This window comes from Sapajus apella, unplaced genomic scaffold, assembly GCF_009761245.1.
Source record: "Sapajus apella isolate SASKATOON/1434 unplaced genomic scaffold, GSC_monkey_1.0 scaffold15, whole genome shotgun sequence".
Taxonomy (NCBI): domain Eukaryota; kingdom Metazoa; phylum Chordata; class Mammalia; order Primates; family Cebidae; genus Sapajus; species Sapajus apella.
In genome coordinates this window covers 18,104,667-18,123,529 of record NW_022436955.1, presented here as the reverse complement: position 1 = coordinate 18,123,529, position 18,863 = coordinate 18,104,667, and the positions used below count along the sequence as shown (strand labels likewise).

The 18,863-nt window shown below is 47.8% G+C and overlaps 1 protein-coding gene across 1 annotated transcript in view; it reads left to right on the top strand.

The window, feature by feature from the left end:
• Window positions 1-1,725: 1,725 nt before the first annotated feature.
• FA2H (fatty acid 2-hydroxylase) overlaps window positions 1,726-18,863 on the top strand; it is a 67,166-nt gene continuing 50,028 nt past the window's right edge. Inside the window, exon 1 of the mRNA XM_032284442.1 lies at window positions 1,726-2,066. Coding sequence (XP_032140333.1) covers window positions 1,797-2,066 — 270 coding nt within the window. The 5' untranslated portion in view covers window positions 1,726-1,796. The remainder of the gene's footprint in view (window positions 2,067-18,863) is intronic.

Sequence of the window (18,863 nt, the reverse complement as noted above, 5' to 3'; positions counted from 1 at the left end):
AAAAAATCAAAAAACTGTAGATGTTGGCGTGGATGTGGTGAAAAGGGGATGCTTATACACTGCCAGTGGTAATGTAAATTAGTACAACCTGTTGGAAAACACTACGGAGAGTCCTTAACAAACTAAAAGTACACTTTGGGGCTGGGTGGGGTGGCTCACGCCTGTAATCCCAGCACTTTGAGAGGCTGAAACCGGTGGATCTCTTGAGGCCAGGAGTTCAAGACCATCCTGGCCAACATGTCGAAATTCCGTCTCTACTAAAAATACAAAATTTAGCTGGACTGGTGGTACACACCTATAGTCCGAGCTACTCTAGAGGCTGAGGCAAGAGAATCTCTTGAACCCAGGAGGTGGAGGTAGCAGTGAGCTGAGATCTCACCATTGCACTCCAGCCTGGGCAACAGATCAAGACTGTCTCAAAAGAAAGAAAGAAAGAAAAAATTCCCACTATGAGAGACCATGGCAGGCAAATCGCTTGAGTGCAGGAGGTTGAGACCAGCCTGGGCAGCATGGTGAAACCTCTCTCTACAAAAAATACAAAAATTAGCCCCAGGTGTGGTCGCACATGCCTGTAGTCCCAGTTACTTGGGAGGGTGGGGTGGGTAAGACGATTGCTTGAGCCAGGGAGATAGAGGCTGCAGTGAACCAAGATCGTGCCACTTCTATCCAGCCTGGGTCACAGAGTGAGACCCAGAGAGAGAGAGAGAGAGAGAGAGAGGAAAAGAAAAAAAGAAAAGCAAGAGACGAGAAGAGCACTAAAAGTAGATTTGCCATTTGCCATTTGATCCAGGAATCCCACCACTGGGCATCTACCCAAAGGAAAAGAGTCATTATATAAAAAAGACACTCGCACACCTATGTTTGTTTTTTGCAGCCCAACTGACAACTGCAAAGATATGGAACCAACCTAAGTACCCATCAACCAATGAGTAGATAAAGAAAATGTAGTTGATACACACCATGGAATACTACTCAGCCATAAAAAGGAATGAAATAGTGTCTTTTGCAGCAACTTTCAGGGAGCTGGAGGCCATTATCCTAATTGAAGTGACTCAGGAATGGAAAGCCAAACACTGTATGTTCTCACTCATAAGTGGGAGCTAAGCTGTGAGGACGCAAAGGCATACAGAGTGACAAAATGGACAGTGGGAAGAATGGGAGGGGGGGCTGAGACCAAAAAAAAAAAAAAAAGAAAAAAACAACCAAACGAAAAAACCCTACACATTGGGTCAGATGCACTAAAATCTCAGGATTCACCACTATATAATTCCTCCATGTAACCAAAAACCACTGGTACCCTAAAAGCTACTGAAATTTTAAAAATACTTAAAAACAAAACAAAACAAATATTTGCACCCAAGGCGAGTGTCTCACTCTCCTCTCGCTCTCTAGGGCACCTCCTGGAGCCAGAGGGTCCCACGCGGCCAGCTCCACCCTGGAAGCAGTTGAAGTTATTCCAGAGGCAATCAGGCCACCGAGGATGTCCGCCCAGACAGCCACCCGGGACCTGGAGGCTTGCTCCGCCCGCGTCCGCCTGCCCTCCTTCCGCGCGGGACACACCTGGCGGGCTCGCCTCTCCCCGCCCAGGGCCACCTGGCGCACAGCTCCCGCCGCCGGGCCCGCCCCTCGCGGCACTGCCGGGGCTCCTTGCCGGCCAATGGGAGCGCGGCATGCAAATGAGCAGGTGCGGTGGCGGCCCGCCCGGAGCGGCCTCCAGGCTCCCGGGATGTTAGAGGCGCTCAGGGCGGCAGCGAAACAGACGCCGGGCTGCGCGCTGGAAGCTGCGGTCTCCGGCCATGGCCCCCGCTCCGCCCCCCGCCGCCTCGTTCTCGCCCTCCGAGGTCCAGCGGCGCCTGGCGGCCGGCGCGTGCTGGGTCCGCCGCGGTGCCCGTCTCTACGACCTCTCCAGCTTCGTGCGGCACCACCCGGGGGGCGAGCAGCTGCTGCGGGCCAGGGCGGGCCAGGACATCAGCGCCGACCTGGACGGGCCGCCGCACAGGCACTCGGCCAACGCGCGCCGCTGGCTGGAGCAGTACTACGTGGGCGAGCTGCGCGGGGACCCGCAGGTACAGTCCGGCCGGGACCCCCCACCGCACCCCAACCCAGCCCTCCACTCCCGGGCGCGCCCCGTTCACCTGCCCTCTAGGAGAATCCAAGGTGACAGCCTCTGCCCTCCCTTCCCTCGCTTCCCCTGTCTCCTCTCCAGGCAACAGGTCACTGTCGTCCCCACAACCCCGCCTTCCTCTCTCCAGGAACTTGCTCTTCCTTCCATTCTTATCGCCTGGCCCGCCTCCGTGCTAGCTCTCCCACTTCCCTAGCACCCCTCCATCCAGCGTGTTCTTTCTGCCACCCCTGCCCTCCAGCAACCTGGGTCCCCATGTCTGGCCGCAGCCCCCAACACGCCCCGTTTTTCCTTCCTCCTCCCATATCGGCCTCTCCCTCTTTGCAACCACTCTCCGTTTCTGTTTGGATAATGGGCTCACCTGTCCCCACCTCTCCATCCCACCTCACTTCTGCTTCAAGGAGGCACGGATCAGTAGCTCTTCTCACTAGCTTGGGTTTCCTGGTGCCGCCCTAGCCTTGCCCCAAGGCTCCCGTGGGTGGGTAGAGAGGCCTGGGCCGTGTCTGGGGTGAATTGTGTCCTCCAACACCTCAGAACTCCCCTTGTATCCGGTCCTACATGCTGGCTTGGGAGTCCAGAAGAGCGAAATGAAAGGCATGAGCCGGTTTTGCTAAGGAAAAGCGACTGGCTCTTTGAACCAGACTGTGTGCTGAGCTGCACGCTGCTTTGCAGTACCAGCTCATGGTGGTATTTAAGTCCTTAACTAAACCTGGGGCAAGTTCTGTTATTCCCGTTTCAGAATATGGCATCTGAGGCTCAGGGAGGCTCTGATGAATGTGCCTGAGGTCAAATAGCAAAATAGTGGAAAAGCCACATGAATCTGACTCCAAAATCAATGCTGGCTCCATCCCCAAAATCTTTGGGTTGGGGAGACAGACTAGTCCACAGGATTCCAGGTAGGCTCAGGCCAGAGGCAAACCGAGTCTCTGGGTGTTCCCCAGGCTCTGGAACTGATGACTATGGGGCCATCATACTTAGATATACAGAAGTTCCCCCTTGTCTAAGGGGATACATTCCAAGACCCTTGGCGGATGCCAAAAACCACTGATAGTACCAAACCCTAAATATGGTATGTTTCTTCCCATAGATACATACCTATGATAAAGTTAAATTTATAAATTATGAACAGTAGGAAGAGATTAATGACAATAATGAAATAGAGCAATTATAACAATATACTGCAATAAGAGCTATGTGAATGTGGTCCTTTTCTCTCAAAACCTCTTATTGTACTGTGCTCACTCTTCTTGCGATGATGTGAGATGATACAATGAGGCTGGCATCTGGCATCCCAGCACTTTGGGAGGCCAAGGTGGGAGGATCACTTGAGCCCAGGAGTTCAAAACCAGCCTGGGCAACATAGGGAGACCTTGTCTCTACAAAAAATACCAAAATTAGCCAGGTATGGTGGCATGCACCTATAATTCTAGCTACTTGGGAGGCTAAGGTGGGAAGATCACCTGAGAGGTGGGGGTCGCAGTGGGCTGTGATTGTGCCACTACACTCCAGCTTAAGCAACAGAGTGAGACTCCCAACGCAAAAAAAAAAAAAAAAAAAGATGATAAGATGCCTCTATGATGTATTGGAGTGAGGTGAATGATGGGTATGGTGATGTGGCATTGGCTACTAATGAAAACTAATTTAAAGCATATGAATTATTTCTGGAATTTTCCATTTAATTATATTTTTGGACCCAGATTGACCATGGGTTACTGAAACCATGGAAAGTGAAACCATGGATAAGGGGGACTCCTGAAAACCAACAGCTGTCTCCTGCTTCTAGCTCTTGCTTTCAAGATGAACCCAGCCAGTACTCTTAAATCTGTGGTTGAAAGGACTTAGCACTCACTGTTTCGGGTGGCTTTTCATTGGACCATCCTACCTAATTTCTCATTCATTTATGTAATCATGTAACAGGTTCCGTAATGGGTTGATAGCACTGTGCTGGGCTTGGTGAGGCATCAATGAACAAAATAATTTGGTTCTTGTCTTCATGAAGCTAACAGGATAATGGGGAAGGAGAGGGAACACACAGATCATATAATAGTTGCTTAATTAATGGTGCTATCAGAATATGGGTCTAGAGTGGAGGAGCATAGAAAGAGCCTTCTTGAGACAGTGACATTGACGCTGAGAGCTGATTGATAGACTGGGCTTAGCCAGGTGACATGTAGCAGGAGGAATATTTCAGGCAAAGGGGACAGTATGCATGAAGGCTCTGGCAGGAAGAGCTTGCCATAGTAAAAGATGGGAGATAAAACCAATGTGGCGAGAGGCTGATGGGCAAGGACAAGGATGTCGGGGGAGGCCAAAAGTCAGCGGGGGCCACATCACACAGGGCTTCGTAGGTGTGGTCAGGATTTGCGACTTGACTCTAACAAAAATGGGAAGCCAGGTGAGCCTGGGAAGCGGGGGTTGCAGTGAGCTGAGATCGCACCACTGCATTCTAACCTGGGCGACAGAGCGAGACTCCATCTCAAAAAAATTGGAAGTCATGGAAGAGATTCAAGTGGGGTTCATGGTCAGATTTGCATCTTTGGAAGAAGGCCCTGGCTGCAGTGTCAAGAAGGAACAGAGAAAACATAAGTGGGTGTGAGGAGATTAGGCAGAATGCTACTGTGTGACTGCTACTCAGTGGCTGTGGCCACAGGGAAAAGGGGGATGAATGAGATTCTCTAGACAATATGCTGGGGCTCAGCATTCTGCAGTGGGAGCCCAGTTTAATCTTAAAAGTTGGTGTTTCGTGTTGGGGTGTGCTGAAGGGTTTTGGAGAAGATACAAGAAAAACTGAGGGCAGGAGGCTGGGCGTGATGGCACACACCTGTAATCCCAGCACTTTGGGATGCCGAGGCAGGCGGATCACTTGAAGTCAGGGGTTTGAGACCAGCCTGGCCAACATGGCGAAACCCAATCTCTACTAAAAATGCAAAAAATTGGACAGGCGTGGCATGGCATGGTTGTGCACTGGGCATGGTGGTGGACTCTCAGCCACTTGGGAGGCTGAGGCGGGTGGATCACTTGAGGTCAGGAGTTCAAGATCAGCGGGGGCAACATGGTAAAATCTTATCTCTGCTAAAAATACAAAAATTAGCCAGGTGTGGTGGTGTATGCCTGTAATCCCAGCTACTTGGGGAGGGGAAGCTGAGGCAGGAGAATCGTTTGCACCTGGGAGGCGGAGGTTTCAATGAGCCAAGATGACACCACTGCACTCCAGCCTGGGCGACAGAGCGAGACTTTGTCACAAACACACACACACACACACACACACACACACACACACACAAAGAAGAAGAAGAAGAAAAAGAAAAGAAAAACTGAGTGCAGGAAATAAAAGAGGCTGAGACTGCCAGGCTTGCGGTGGCTCCTGGGGCCCGCCCTGTGTTGTCACTGTGTCCTCTACACAGGAGCCTTAGGGTGTGGCTGGTCCTCCCAACAGTATCCTGAGTGTGCTTCTGGCCACCACTGGCCAGCTGCCCTGGACAGCCCCCCTCCCAGCCCTGCTAACCCCCTAGCACCATGCTTTGCCTTGCCTGACCCTCAGAGAGGACTCAGGGACCCAGTTTACATGTGCTTCCAACCTGTATGCTCACCTGTTACCTAAGAGTCCCAGGGCAGCCTGCTGCAGATACCCCTATTTCTGGGCCCCAATCTGAGCATGCAGAACAAAACTCAAAACAATCCATCTCTAGACGCATGGCCCAAACTTGACAATGGTCACACTAGCCCAGCACACCACTGGTCTGCCTGCGTCTGCCTGCAGAGTTCTAATCTAAGAGCTAGTACAGGGTTGTCTTTAAATTGAAAGAGGGGAAGCCCAGGCACAGTGGCTCACGCCTGTAATCCCAGCACTTTGGGAGGCCAAGGTGGGTGAATCACTTGAGCCCAGGAGTTCAAGACAAACGTAGGCAATGTGGCGAAACCCTGTCTCTACAAAAAATTAGCTGGGTGTGGTGGCTCATGCCTATAGTCCTGGCTACTCAGGAGGCTGAGGTGGGAGGATCACTGGAGCCAGGGAGGTAGAAGTGGCAGTGAGCCAGATCAGGCCAGTATACTCCAGCTTAGGTGACAGAGCAAGACCCTGCTTCAAAAAAAAAAAAAAACTTATGGTAAAGGTGTCAAAGGTGAAATCTGGGTGTGGGGTATCCTTTCAAAGAAATGCCTGGATGAAGATAATTTCTATTCATCTTGCTCGCTAAGCCCTTCTAGCAAGCCCCAAGCTGCCGTTTGCACTTCCCTCCTCTCCTGCTGGACCAGGGATGCTGACGCCCCTGTGGTTGGAGCCCCATCGCTGTCTCTGGAGGAGCAGAAGGGTTTTGCTGGGGAAGGCGAGTGCTATGAACCAGCGCTGTTGTTTGGGGCTCCTTTCTGAATGGTGCCCCACCTAGGGGCCTGTCCTGCTGGCTTAGCCCTTGGATGGGAGCATCCTGGCCTTTCCTCCAGGGAGAAGGCCTGACCCTGTTTGTTCCCCCTGCACCCAACTTCGCTGCACTCCCTCTATGTGCATACATTCACACTCACACGAAGGCACATTCACGAAACAAGTCCAACCTGTTTGAGCCAACATGCTGTCTGCCACGGCCTTGGACAATGGGAAGCCGAGCTGCCCACCTTCAGCCGGTGACAGAGCCATGGCTGAGCAGGGAAGTCCTCAGGGCAGTGGGGTCAAGAGCCTCACCCGAAGCTCAAGCCAGAACAGTGCTTTTCTAGTTGCAGCCACATGTTAGCAGAGTATAAAGTTCATTTATTGAGCTGCCACTGGCATTTTTCACCAAAGAAATAGATGAGGAAAGGACTTTAGGTCTAAACCTCCTTCCCAGGCGATACTGTTTCCCAGACTCTGGGCATCCATGAATCGCCAGCCCAGGGCTTTTCCCCCCCAGTTTGGTGTACTATACTCTGGTTTCTTGTATAAGTATTTCACCTTTCACCAGTTTGGTGTACCACTTGAACTATCATATTTAATATTTATCTTTAAATTGATCCACTTTATTTTTCTCATGCTTGGCGATAACAACAGCAAGATCAAAAGTTTTACATGCACTTTAAAGTGAATGGGGGCCAGGCACAGTGGCTCATGTCTGTAATCCCAGCACTTTGGGAGGCTGAGGTAGGTGGATCACTAGAGCCCAGGAGTTTGAGACCAGCCTGGGCAACATGGTGAAATCCTGTCTCTGCAAAAATTAGCTGGGCATGGTGGCCTGCACCTGTGGTCCCAGCTACTTGGGAGGCTGAGGTGGGAGGATCACCTGAGCCCAGGAAGTTGAGCCTGCAATGAGCTGTAATCACGCCACTGCACTCCAGCCCGAGTGACAGAGGAGACCTCATCTCAATAAAGAAATAAAGTGAATATGGAAGAACTGGGGTTCTTCCTGAGCCCCAAACCTGCCACCCAGAGGATGATAACTGTCAGAGGGTGGCTCATAGTTCCCCATGTCCCCCAATCCTGGAGAGGTCCTCCTGTGAGCAGATATCTGACCATGGCAGCTGACCATGCCCTCTGTTTGAGAAGACCCTGGAGGAAGGCAAGCCTGAATCCCCAGCCACTATTGTTGGGGTAACCTTGATGTCTGAAGGTCTCCATGCCATGTTCTAATTCCACAGGGTGCGTCTCTGTCTCAGGTGGCTGAGAAGTCCACAGATTCAGCCACACATGAGTCTGCAAGACTTTGGGTTCTGGCCATTCAGAGCTTCAGGTCTTGAATTATTAAATGGGAATGGGCAATAAGGAGGAGATCTAAGTGCAGGAAGACTTGGGGTTCCCACCCCATCCAGATCCTAGAACATCTTAAGCTCAGCCTGTCTTGGAAAACCAGTCTGATAAAAACTGATGCTTGGGGAATTTGCTGAACTGCCACCACCTTCTGAGCAGAGTGGAGCTGAGAAGTCGGCTCGCTGATGGGGTTGAGATCGCTTGGCTCTACGGGGGCATCCCAGGGAGCCTGCCTGACCAATCAACAGTGACTGCCCTCCACCACCTGCCGGGGCTTCTACACTCTGGCCCACTGTGATGCCAGGTGAGTCTCACCTGGAGGACGAAGCTAGGGCCATCTGGTGGAGCATCCAGGGCCCAGCTGACTGCGGTTCCATGGCCACCCCAGGGCAGCACAGGCTCCAGGAGTGCTCTCTGGTGTCACCCCACAATTCAGTGAATGAAGAGGCTTTGAGACCCAGAATTGGGAAGAAGGTCAAAAGTTAGGATTCTCTGGAGGAAATAACAAGAAACAGACAGGAATCCTAGAAACACATGAGAGTAATTATCTTTGGAAGTATTCGTGGGAAATAACCCGGACTGATGCTTTGGCAACAGCATTCATCATCTTCATTTATTTATTTTCTTATGACACATGCTCAGCATTGGTCCATATGTAGTCTTCATTTATGTAGACAGGTGACAAGCACCCCATGCACTCTGAAACCCACCACACCACTGAAACAGCCCTTGCTGGTGTTACCAGAACCTTCGCCTTCCTGCACCTTGTTGTCAGTGCTCACCTTATCTTACATAGCCTGGCAGCAACTGGTGACACCATTGATCACCCCCCTCCACCCCAATACACTTGCTTCACCTGGCTGCCGGACGCATACCCTTTTGGTTTTCCTCCCAAATTCATTTTTGATTGCTTCTCTGACAAATTATCACAAACTCAGTGACTTAAAGCAACACACATTTACTCTCTTACAGTTTCAAAGTAAAAAATGAATTTGCAGGGCAGCATTCCTTCTGGAGGCTCTAGAGGAGATTCATTTTTCCTGCCTTTTCCAGCTACTGGAGGCTGCCTGCATTCCTCGGCTCATGGCCCAGCCAGCAATCTCATCATGCCAGCCTCTGCCTCCGTCGCTGCGTCTCCTCCTGTGATTGACACTCCTGCATCCATCTTCCACTTAAAAGTACACTCGGGGTCACACTGGACATACCTGGGTGATCCAGGACAATCTCCCCATCTCAAGATCCTTCACTTAATGGCATCTGCAAAGTCCCTTTTGAAAACCCAGGTAGCATATTCATAGATTCTGCCTCCCACCCCACCCAGATCCCTGTCATGACTTCTCAGTCTCTCCATTGTTAGTTTCTCTCACTTCTCATTTCCAGCAAAGTTCACAAAGCTTAAACGTACAGCTCAGTGATTTTTTTTTTAACCCAGGTAAACATCTCTGTTACCACCACCCAGATCAAGGCCTAAAACTCTTCCAGCACCTAGCACAGGCTCCTTCCTCCTTTCAGGCAAGAGTGCCTCCCAGAGGCGGCCACTGTCCTAATCGCTATCACCGTGGGATGGTTTTGTGGGTCCCTCATCTTTATACGGAAATCATGCGCTCTGCTGACAGCTGCTTTCACTCGGCATTATGTCTGGGGTATTATTGATGTTTTTCTTACTCTTTATGGTAACCGTTTCCATTGCCTACTGTGTCCTAGAGAATCCATAGGCAGAGGGAGAAAATGGGGAGTAACTGCAACAAGAAGAGCCAGTGACCTAGAGCACCTGCCTGTCTAAGCCGCTGACTTCACCCCGCTTAGTCCTTCTTCTGGAACATTTCCCCCACTGCTACCCTACTTTGGCTAGAGCCTCGTTTCACTCACTATTCCAATAGTCTCTTGGGCAGGTCTTCCTCTGTTCCCCATTGTCTGTGAACCTTTCTAAAGAGAACTTGATTATGTTATAGCAGTGCTCCTGAGTCTTCAATGGCTCCCTATTGCCATTTCCCTTAAGTCCAGCTTGAATGCTTTTTCTTCCACAGAGATTCTCTTTACCTCCTCATCTATACCTGTTTTCCCCCTTCTCTCAGAATCTCATAGCTCTTTACCTGAACCTATCTTATCTCACAGCATTCATAACATTCTTTTCTTTTTGTTTCTTCTTGTTTTTTTTTTTTTTTTTTTTTTTTTTGAGACAGCGCCTTGCTGTGTTGCCCAGGCCCCAGGCTGGAGTGCAGTGGCATGATCTCAGCTCACTGAGAGTTCAACCTCTGCCTCCTGCGTTCAAGCAATTCTCCTACCTCAGCCGCGCTAGTATCTGGGATTACCGGTGCACACCATCATCCCCCGACTAATTTTTGTATTTTTAGTAGAAACAGAGTTTTGACATGCTCTCAAACTCCTGACCTTACCCACCTTGGCCTCCTAAAGTCCTGAGATTACAGGCGTGAGCCATCACACCCAGCCGATAACATTCTTTCTTATTTAATGTACTTTCACTATGGCTCTTGTCTTCTGTATTATTATGTCTACTAATCTGTAAACTCTTTGAGGACTGGACTTGTCTAATTCATCTGGATTTCTCCAGCACACACAGGCACACCGGTACATACCAACTAATGAATATTTGAATGGTCTGGGCATGAGCTCATACCTGTAATCCCAGCACTTTGGGAGGTCAATGCAGAAGGAGGGCGACACCAGGAGTTCAAGGCCAGCCTGCACCACATAGTGAGACCCTATCTCTCCAAAAAAAATTCTAACATAGCCAGGCATGGTCATGCGCCTGTAGTCCCAGCTACTTGGGAGGCTGTGATGGGAGGATTGCTTGAGCCCAGGAGGTCAAGGCTGCAGTGAGCTGTAATCGCACCACTGTACTCTAGTCTAGGCAGCAGAGTGAGACCCTGTCTCAAAAAATGAATGAATGAATGAATGAATGTTTAAATAAGTGAATGAATGGAAAATTGAGATGTACATAACTGAAAAGGAGTTATTAGCATACACAAGATACTTTAAAAATGGAAGATTAAGGAAACCTCTTTTCTGTGTCTTGTTAGCTAAAGGGTTGGGAGTTGATGGAAAGAATGGAGAACCATCAACCCAGTCACTCATTTCTGCCTTTGTCCTCAGTTCTTTGCAGCCAGAGAGAATTAGCAAAACCTCTCCTTCTCTCCATTCAGGCTCTCGCAGTTCACCCATCCCTTGAGTCTCCTTCAAGGGTTAGAAGTGAAGTTAACCATATAAAATCTCAATTGAGACCCACATTGCTCTCAGGGTTATGACCCCCAAGTCCCCATGGGGCTATAAGTACCTGGGTGACATTCATAGGCATGCCCCAGGTTGCCTGGGTTTCTAGTCCTGTTTACTTTTTCTGGTGTCTTTTCATGCAAAATTCTCTAAACCACATAGACTCAGAACAGTGGTTCTCGGTCTTCTCTAATTGCTGTTATTCTTTTTTTGTTTTAACTTCTAAGTTCAACGATACATGTGCAGGTTTGTTAAATATGTAAACTCATATCATGGGGGTTTGCTATACAGATTATTTTGTCACCAGGTGTTAAGTCTAGTACCCATTAGTGATGTTTCCTGCTCCTCTCCCTCCTCCCAGCCTTCCTCTCAGGTACGCCTTGGTGTCTGTTGTTTTTGTCTTTGTCTCCTTAAGTTCTCATCATTTAGCTCCCACCTATAAGTGAGAACATGTGGTATTTGGGTTTCTGTTCCTGCGTCAGTTTGCTAAGGATAATGGCTTCCAGCTCCATCCACATTACCGCAAAGAAGATGATCTCATTCTTTTTCATGGCTGCATAGTATTCCATGGTATATATGTACCACATTTTCTTTATCCAGTCTACCATTGATGGGCATTTGAGTTGATTTCATGTCTTTGCTATTGGGAACACTGCTGCAATGGACATACACATTCATATTCTTTATGATAGAATGATTTATATTCCTTTGGGTATATAGTAATTGGATTGCTGGGTCACATGGTATTCTAAGGTGGGCAGAGGACTCTAATGACCACTTTCCCCACCTACTCTATTTCTGACGGAAAAAGAGCTCAGTCATGGCCAGAGCACGGTGGCTCACACACTTTGGGAGGCTGAGGTGGGTGGATCATGAGGTTATCATAGATCAAAACCATCCTGACCAACATAGTGAAACCCCGTCTCTACTTAAAAAATACAAAAATTAGCTGGGTGTGGTGGCTCGTACCTCTAGTCCCAGCTACTCGGGAGGCTGAGGCAGGAAAATCACTTGAACCAGGGAGGCAGAGGTTGCAGTGAGTGGAGATTGCACCACTGCACTCCAGCCTAGGCGACAGAGCAAGACTCCATCTCAAAAAAAAAAAAAAAAAAAAAAAAAAAAAGGGCTCAGCCATAACAACAAAATTAGAGAACAACAAACTTGATGCTAGCAACACTTGTAAAGCTTAAAACCGAGAAATATGAACCTCAAGCTCAGTACTTTATATTGTAAAATACTGCCCCAGAAACCTTATTCAAGTACTTCAGTTTCTTACCTTGATGGTATATTGCAAGGTATTTAAATAGCAATAGCAGATGAGCAAATTTAAGGGAGGTGGCATTTGCTCTAACATATTTGAAATCCGATGCATACAAAGTATTTTAAAATCCTGTTACAGTGAAGCTAGTAGCCAGCAATTTCATTCATGCAAGTATGTCATTGCATACTTAAGAGTAAACCATGCAACCTGCAATAAACTTGGCTGAAAATTACCTACATGAATTAGTTGTAATTTCTCCTTTAAAAGGGAGAGTCGAATTCTAGTTCTCTACATTTTCTTGTTCCCAGTAGAACCTTTCCAATGTTGCTTAGCATTGAATTATGTTCAGATTACCTAATGAGAAAGGGAATCAGAGTTTTTTTATAGGGATCTCTAGAAATGGCTGGTTTTAGTTTATAAATTCCAGTCAGGATGTGGTGGCACATGCCTTTAATCCTAGCTACTCAGGAGGCTGAGGCACAAGAATTGCTTGAACCTGGGAGGAGGAGGTTGTAGTGAGCAAAGATCATGCCACTGCATTCCAGCCTGGGCAACAGAATGAAACTCTGTCTCGAAAAAAAAAATTCAAATGTTAACAACTCATAATAACCGTCTTAGGTGCTCATAAGTAGCCCTTAGTTTTATGTAATAATAAAAATCTACGAAATGGCATCATTTACTTACAAACAGCAAAGAAAAACCTCAAATTTTCAAGTCAGTTTGAGGCCTACGCTTTGAGACTCTGCTGTGGAGGAATAAGGAGCACCTACCTTGGACTGAATCAGTCCAGCTTCCATGATCTTGTGTTGTCCCCAAACAGGGAAAGGGACAGACCAGCTTAGTTTCGCAGTTGCTTTCTTTTGTGCCAGGCAGGGTCTTTGGAACCAACCGTAATGACTTATGCCAATTGGAGACAATGTGCTATAAAGTTCAATTGTTTCTTAGGCCCAAGTAGAAGAGTCCTTGAATCCTAGAATAAAAGGCGCCTTTTTAAAATTACTCTATTCTAAATGAAGACCAAAGTTTCATAGACATAGGACAAGGGATTCGGGAAGGGAAATTGATTCTTCAAAAAAGAAACTGACAAGGACTTAAAGATTTCAGTGGTGCGCCAGTTCTTAAGTTGAGCAAACAGTGAGTCAAGTCATGTTGGGTTTGTGGACATGTGTGGTTTTTTCAACAAAATTATATGGGCTGGGCGCAATGACTCACGCCTATAATCGCAGCACTTTGGGAGGCTGAGGCAGGCAGATCACTTAAGGTCAGGAGTTCGAGACCAGCCTGGACAATATGGTGAAACCCCATCTCTACAAAAACACAAAAATTACCCGGGCATGGTGGCGCATGCCTGTAGTCCCAGCTACTCGGGAGGCTGAGGCAGGAGAATTACTTGAAACTGGAGGTGGAGGTTGCAGTGAGCCGAGATCATGCCTCTGCACTCCAGCCTGGGTGACAGAGTAAGACCCTGTCTCAAAAAAAAAAAAAAAAAAAATGCATGGAAGCACAATGTCACATGCTATAAATTCCACTTTGAAATTCACAGCATACTACTAAATAAGTCATCTCATTAGCAAGGCTATTTAAGGGCTAAGGGTCTCTCTACATCCTTTGACAAACAGGTCTATCTCTTTTGAAAGGCTTCTTCCTTTGTTCATTGCCTCTTCTTCGACACTGGCCTCCTTATTTGGCAATGGAATTGTGAGTCAAACAGTTCTCTGTTGCTTTCAGTGACTTCATGGAGTTTTCTATTTTTTTTCTGCATTGATGTTTATCTTACTTTGCATTTTGTTACATTGCATATTGTTGGATAATAGCAACCTCTAACCATCAAAGAGAGAACACTTTGCCTAGATGGGCAGGGCAAAGTTGGGGGAGGAGGTGATCAGTGTTTGAGCAAAGGCCAAATTTTTCGATCAACTGACTCATAAATACCTATAAGATTTTTGCTATCTCATAAATATCTACATAGTTTTTGCTGTCCTTTGCAGCTTGAATCTTCAGGAACTCAGATAAAGAACACTTGGATAATGATGATGCCTGTAGAGCTAATAGTCATGCATTTTTAGTGGATATAGTGATCTATATTTTTCTTTTTTGAGACAAAGTTTCACTCTTGTTGCCCAGGCTGGAGTGCAATGGTGCGATCTCGGCTCACTGCAACCTTCACCTCCTGATTCAAGTGATTCTCCTGTCTCAGCGTCCTGAGTAGCTGGGATTACACAAATTAGGCCACGATGCCCGGTTAATTTTTGTATTTTTAATAGAGACAAGAGTTTCACCATGTTGGCCAGGCTGGTCTCGAACTCCTGACCTCAGGTGATCTGCCTGCCTTGACCTCCCAAAGTGCTGGGTTTACAGGCGTGAGTCACCACACCCGGCCCGATCTACATTTTTCAGTATTTTTCCATAGATTTTTTTTTCCCCTTCTAACTTTTATTTTAACTTCAGGGGTACACGTGTAGGATGTGCAGCTTTGTTACATAGGCAAACGTGTGCCACGGTAGTTTGCTGTTCGCATCAACCCATCACCCATGTATTAAGCCCAGCATCCATTCTCTATTCTTCCTGACACTCTCCCTCCTCCCACCCTATCCCATAGATTTCTACCTGAACTCTTAAAGTGGGTGGAGCAGATGTAGGAACCTGTAGTTCAGAGAGATCCTGCAATATGGGTCTCCAAATGCCCAATATTTTCAATGCATACTCATTAGGGACAATCTTAGGCATGAGATTAAGTCAAGGGGTAGCAAATGCCTTTCTTTTTTTCTTTTTTTTTTTTTGTACTTTAGGTTCTGGGGTAATATGCAGATCATGCAGGATTGTTGCATAAGTACATACATGGCAAGGTGGTTTGCTGCCTCCATTCCCCATCACCTATATCTGGCATTTCTCCCCATGTTATCCCCCCCAAACCTCCCCACCCCTCACTGTCCCTCCCTTAGCTCCCCCAGCAGACCCCAGTGTGTGATCCTTCCCTACCTGTGCTCATGTGTTCTCATTGTTCAACACCTACCTATAAGCGAGCACATGCGGTATTTGGTTTTCTGTTCTTGTGTCAGTTTGCTGAGAATGATGGTTTCCAGATTCATCCATGTCCCTACAAAGGACATGAACTCATCCTTTTTTATGGCTGCATAGTATTCCATGGTGTATATGTGCCACATTTTCTTTGTCCATTCTATCATCAATGGGCATTTGGGTTGGTTCCAGGTCTTTGCTATTGTAAACAGTGCTGCATGAACATACGTGTTCATGTCTTTATAGTAGAACAACTTATAATCCTTTGGGTATATACCCAAGTAATGGGATTGCTGACTCAAATGGAATTCTATTTCTAGATCCTTGAGGAATCGCCACACTGTCTTCCATGATGGCTGAACTAATTTACACTCCCACCAACAGTATAAAAGTGTTCCTTTTTCTCCACATCCTCTCCAGCATCTGTTGTCTCCTGATTTTTTAATGATTGCCATTCTAACTGAGCTAAGAGGGATAAGGTACCATTCAGAGTCCTCTCTGATCCTTCTGAGTGGGCTGAAGTCAGGCCTCTGAAGACAGAAGAAGAATCCTTAGGCTGAAGCTGTTTGCATTCTAGACCCCATAAACATGTCTTCTAGGATGATGTGAGGCAATGCATATACTCATGTGAGTGGGATTTCCTGGGGGGAGCAGGTGTGCCTTCCTCTGACGTGTGATTGACTCCCAGCATGCTCAGTTACTGATTAATCAGTGGGTCACTCTGGCTTCCTGGCAGCTGCCCTTCAATGGGGTGAGGGAGTGTAGGTCATAGCGTGAGCTCGGATGAGTGTTGGCTTGAAAAGGTTTACCTGGTGTCACAGGCACTGAGGAAATGCTTGGTTGCTGCAGTTGGATCCTGAGGCCTTTAATTTAGACAATTTTAATGTAGTCAGGCTAGAGAAACACTTCCTTTATGAGCAGTAGGGTCTGTGAAATGCCCAGATATGTGGGAAACCTGAAATAATAATGATTTGTGGCTCCTGGCATGCTCCCTTAGGGGCCTGGTGTCCTGGGGGTTGGTCTGACTTGCCTGGGGGGTCACTGGTGTGTGGCTCAGCTGCAGCGGTGTTGTAGGGGGTGTCCAGGGGAATGGACAAGTTCGTCTTTTCCATCACACATGGAAGGGGAGTTTCTAGGTCAGGAAAAGCTGCTGCTAAGCTAAGGTTCTTGTCACGTGGTCTTTAAGTCCCGCAGCAGGGGCCGTCCAGGACCAGGTGACTTTGTAGATCCTCACCTCCTTCCTAAAAATCTTGCCATGAGGTTGCAATGGGCCATTGCACCTGTGCTCCAGCAGACCCCAGGAGCGGAAGAGGGGACCCTTGGGAGGTAGTTGCTGCTTCCCCTTTCCAAGATGCAAGTTCCCAGTCGAGGCCCTGGCTGCACTGCCAGACTGTAGCCCATAGGCAGGCAGAACCTCAGGTCAGCGCCCCGCCTTCCAGCCAGCATGGCTGTGACTCCCTAAGCAGCCTGATCCAGGACTGTAGTTCCCTCTGGGTTTCCTGGGGAAAGTGGGGGAATTTTCAATGTTCCTTCTACCTAGGTTTCTCTTTAGAAAACATTGAAGTACTTGTGGGTGACACAGGTGAGCTCATCAAACAGGCTTAAGAAGAGTCTTTAGCAGGAATAATGGAAAAAGGAGTGGGAAACCCTTACTTCTTCCTCCACCACTCTCGATCACACTCACGTAGGTGAGTTTGCTTTGTACCCTGAGTGGAGCTGATTCCAGCGAATCAGCCAATGGCGTGTTGCTCCTTCACAGCCAGGAAAAGCCCATCTCAGCAGTCAGACCTAGGGCCCTTCACAGCAGACCTTCTCCACAGCGGTGGCTGGTCTGACTTGGGAAAAGGGAGGAAGATAGATGTGTCATGAATGAAATGTGTGTAGTATGTAGGTGCACATTTAAAGACTGACACAGGCTGGATGCGATGGCTCACGCCTGTAATCCCAGCATTTTGGGAGGCTGAGGCGGGCGGATCACCTGAGGTCGGGAGTTTGAGAGCAGCCTGATCAACATGGAGAAACTTCGTCTCTACTAAAAATACAAAATTAGCCGGCTGTGGTAGCGCATACCTATAATCCCAGCTACTCAGGAGGCTGAGGTAGGAGAATCGCTTGAACCCAGGAGGCGGAGTTTGCAGTGAGCTGAGATCGCACCATTGCGCTCCAGCCTGGGCAACAAGAGCAAAACTCCATCAAAAAAAAAAAAAAAAAAAAAAAGACTGAGATAGAAGTTCCCTTATAGAAAAAAATGAATCCTGGAGTACTAACTGCTAGTTCCACCTAAGTATCTTCTCTGTTAGTATAAGAGTATAGAGAATGTCCCAGACTAGATATCATGAGTCCAGACCCGTGTTGAGGGAGAATCTGCCAGATGCAATGGAATGGGGCATGACCTGGTAAGGCAGTGGACCAGGGGGACTCGTGAACTTGAGTGCAGAGCCAGGTAGCCATGATGAGAGCAGAGTTGGTAGGCAGCTACTTGGCTTTGAGCCTTGCATGCAGCCAAGATCCTAAGGCCTTCAGGGGCTCCCCTGGAATGTTCTAGATACAGGAAGCAGTATCTGCCAAAAGGGCTGGGAAGGAGCTTTTTCCTGGGCTGTTTTCAAATCTGCCATGTCCCAGATAATTGCATTTTTCAAAAGCATTTGTTAATATTTGTAGAGACAGGGTTCTTGGTCTGTGGCCCAGGCTAGTCTGGAGTTCCTGGCCTCAAGTGATCTGCATGCCTCAGCCTCCCAAAGTGCTGGGATGATAGGCGCGAGCCACTGTGCCTGGCCTTGAAACTCATTCTAATCGACATTAATTCTCACTAGTGGCACTTCATCAGGATAGCTGTCAAAGGTTATCACATTCCACAGTATTCTGTTTGCTCAGGGGATGGTAAGCATAGTTGATTAAAGCTAGACTGTAGATTTTTTCTGTCATAATAATTACATATTAATATAGTGTATAAAAATTTAAATAGTTAAGAGGAATGTGCAAAAAAGAATTGTTTCCCTCTTACTCTAGTCCCTGTATAAATACCATCATTTCTTGTGTAGTCTCACAGAGATTTTACCCATATACGTGCGTGAGTATATATATATATATATATATATATATATATATATATTTTTTTTTTTTTTGAGACGGAGTTTCGCTCTTGTTACCCAGGCTGGAGTGCAATGGCGCGATCTCGGCTCACCGCAACCTCCGCCTCCTGGGTTCAGGCAATTCTCCTGCCTCAGCCTCCTGAGCAGCTGGGACTACAGGCACGTGCCACCATGCCCAGCTAATTTTTTGTATTTTTAGTAGAGACGGGGTTTCACCATGTTGACCAGGATGGTCTCGATCTCTTGACCTCGTGATCCACCCGCCTCGGCCTCCCAAAGTGCTGGGATTACAGGCTTGAGCCACCGCACCCGGCCTTTATTTTTTTTTTTTTTAAGACAGGGTATCACTCTGTCACCCAGACTGGAGTACAGCCATAGGTGCTCTTGGCTCACTATGGCCTTGACCTCCTGGGCTCAGGTGATCCTCCT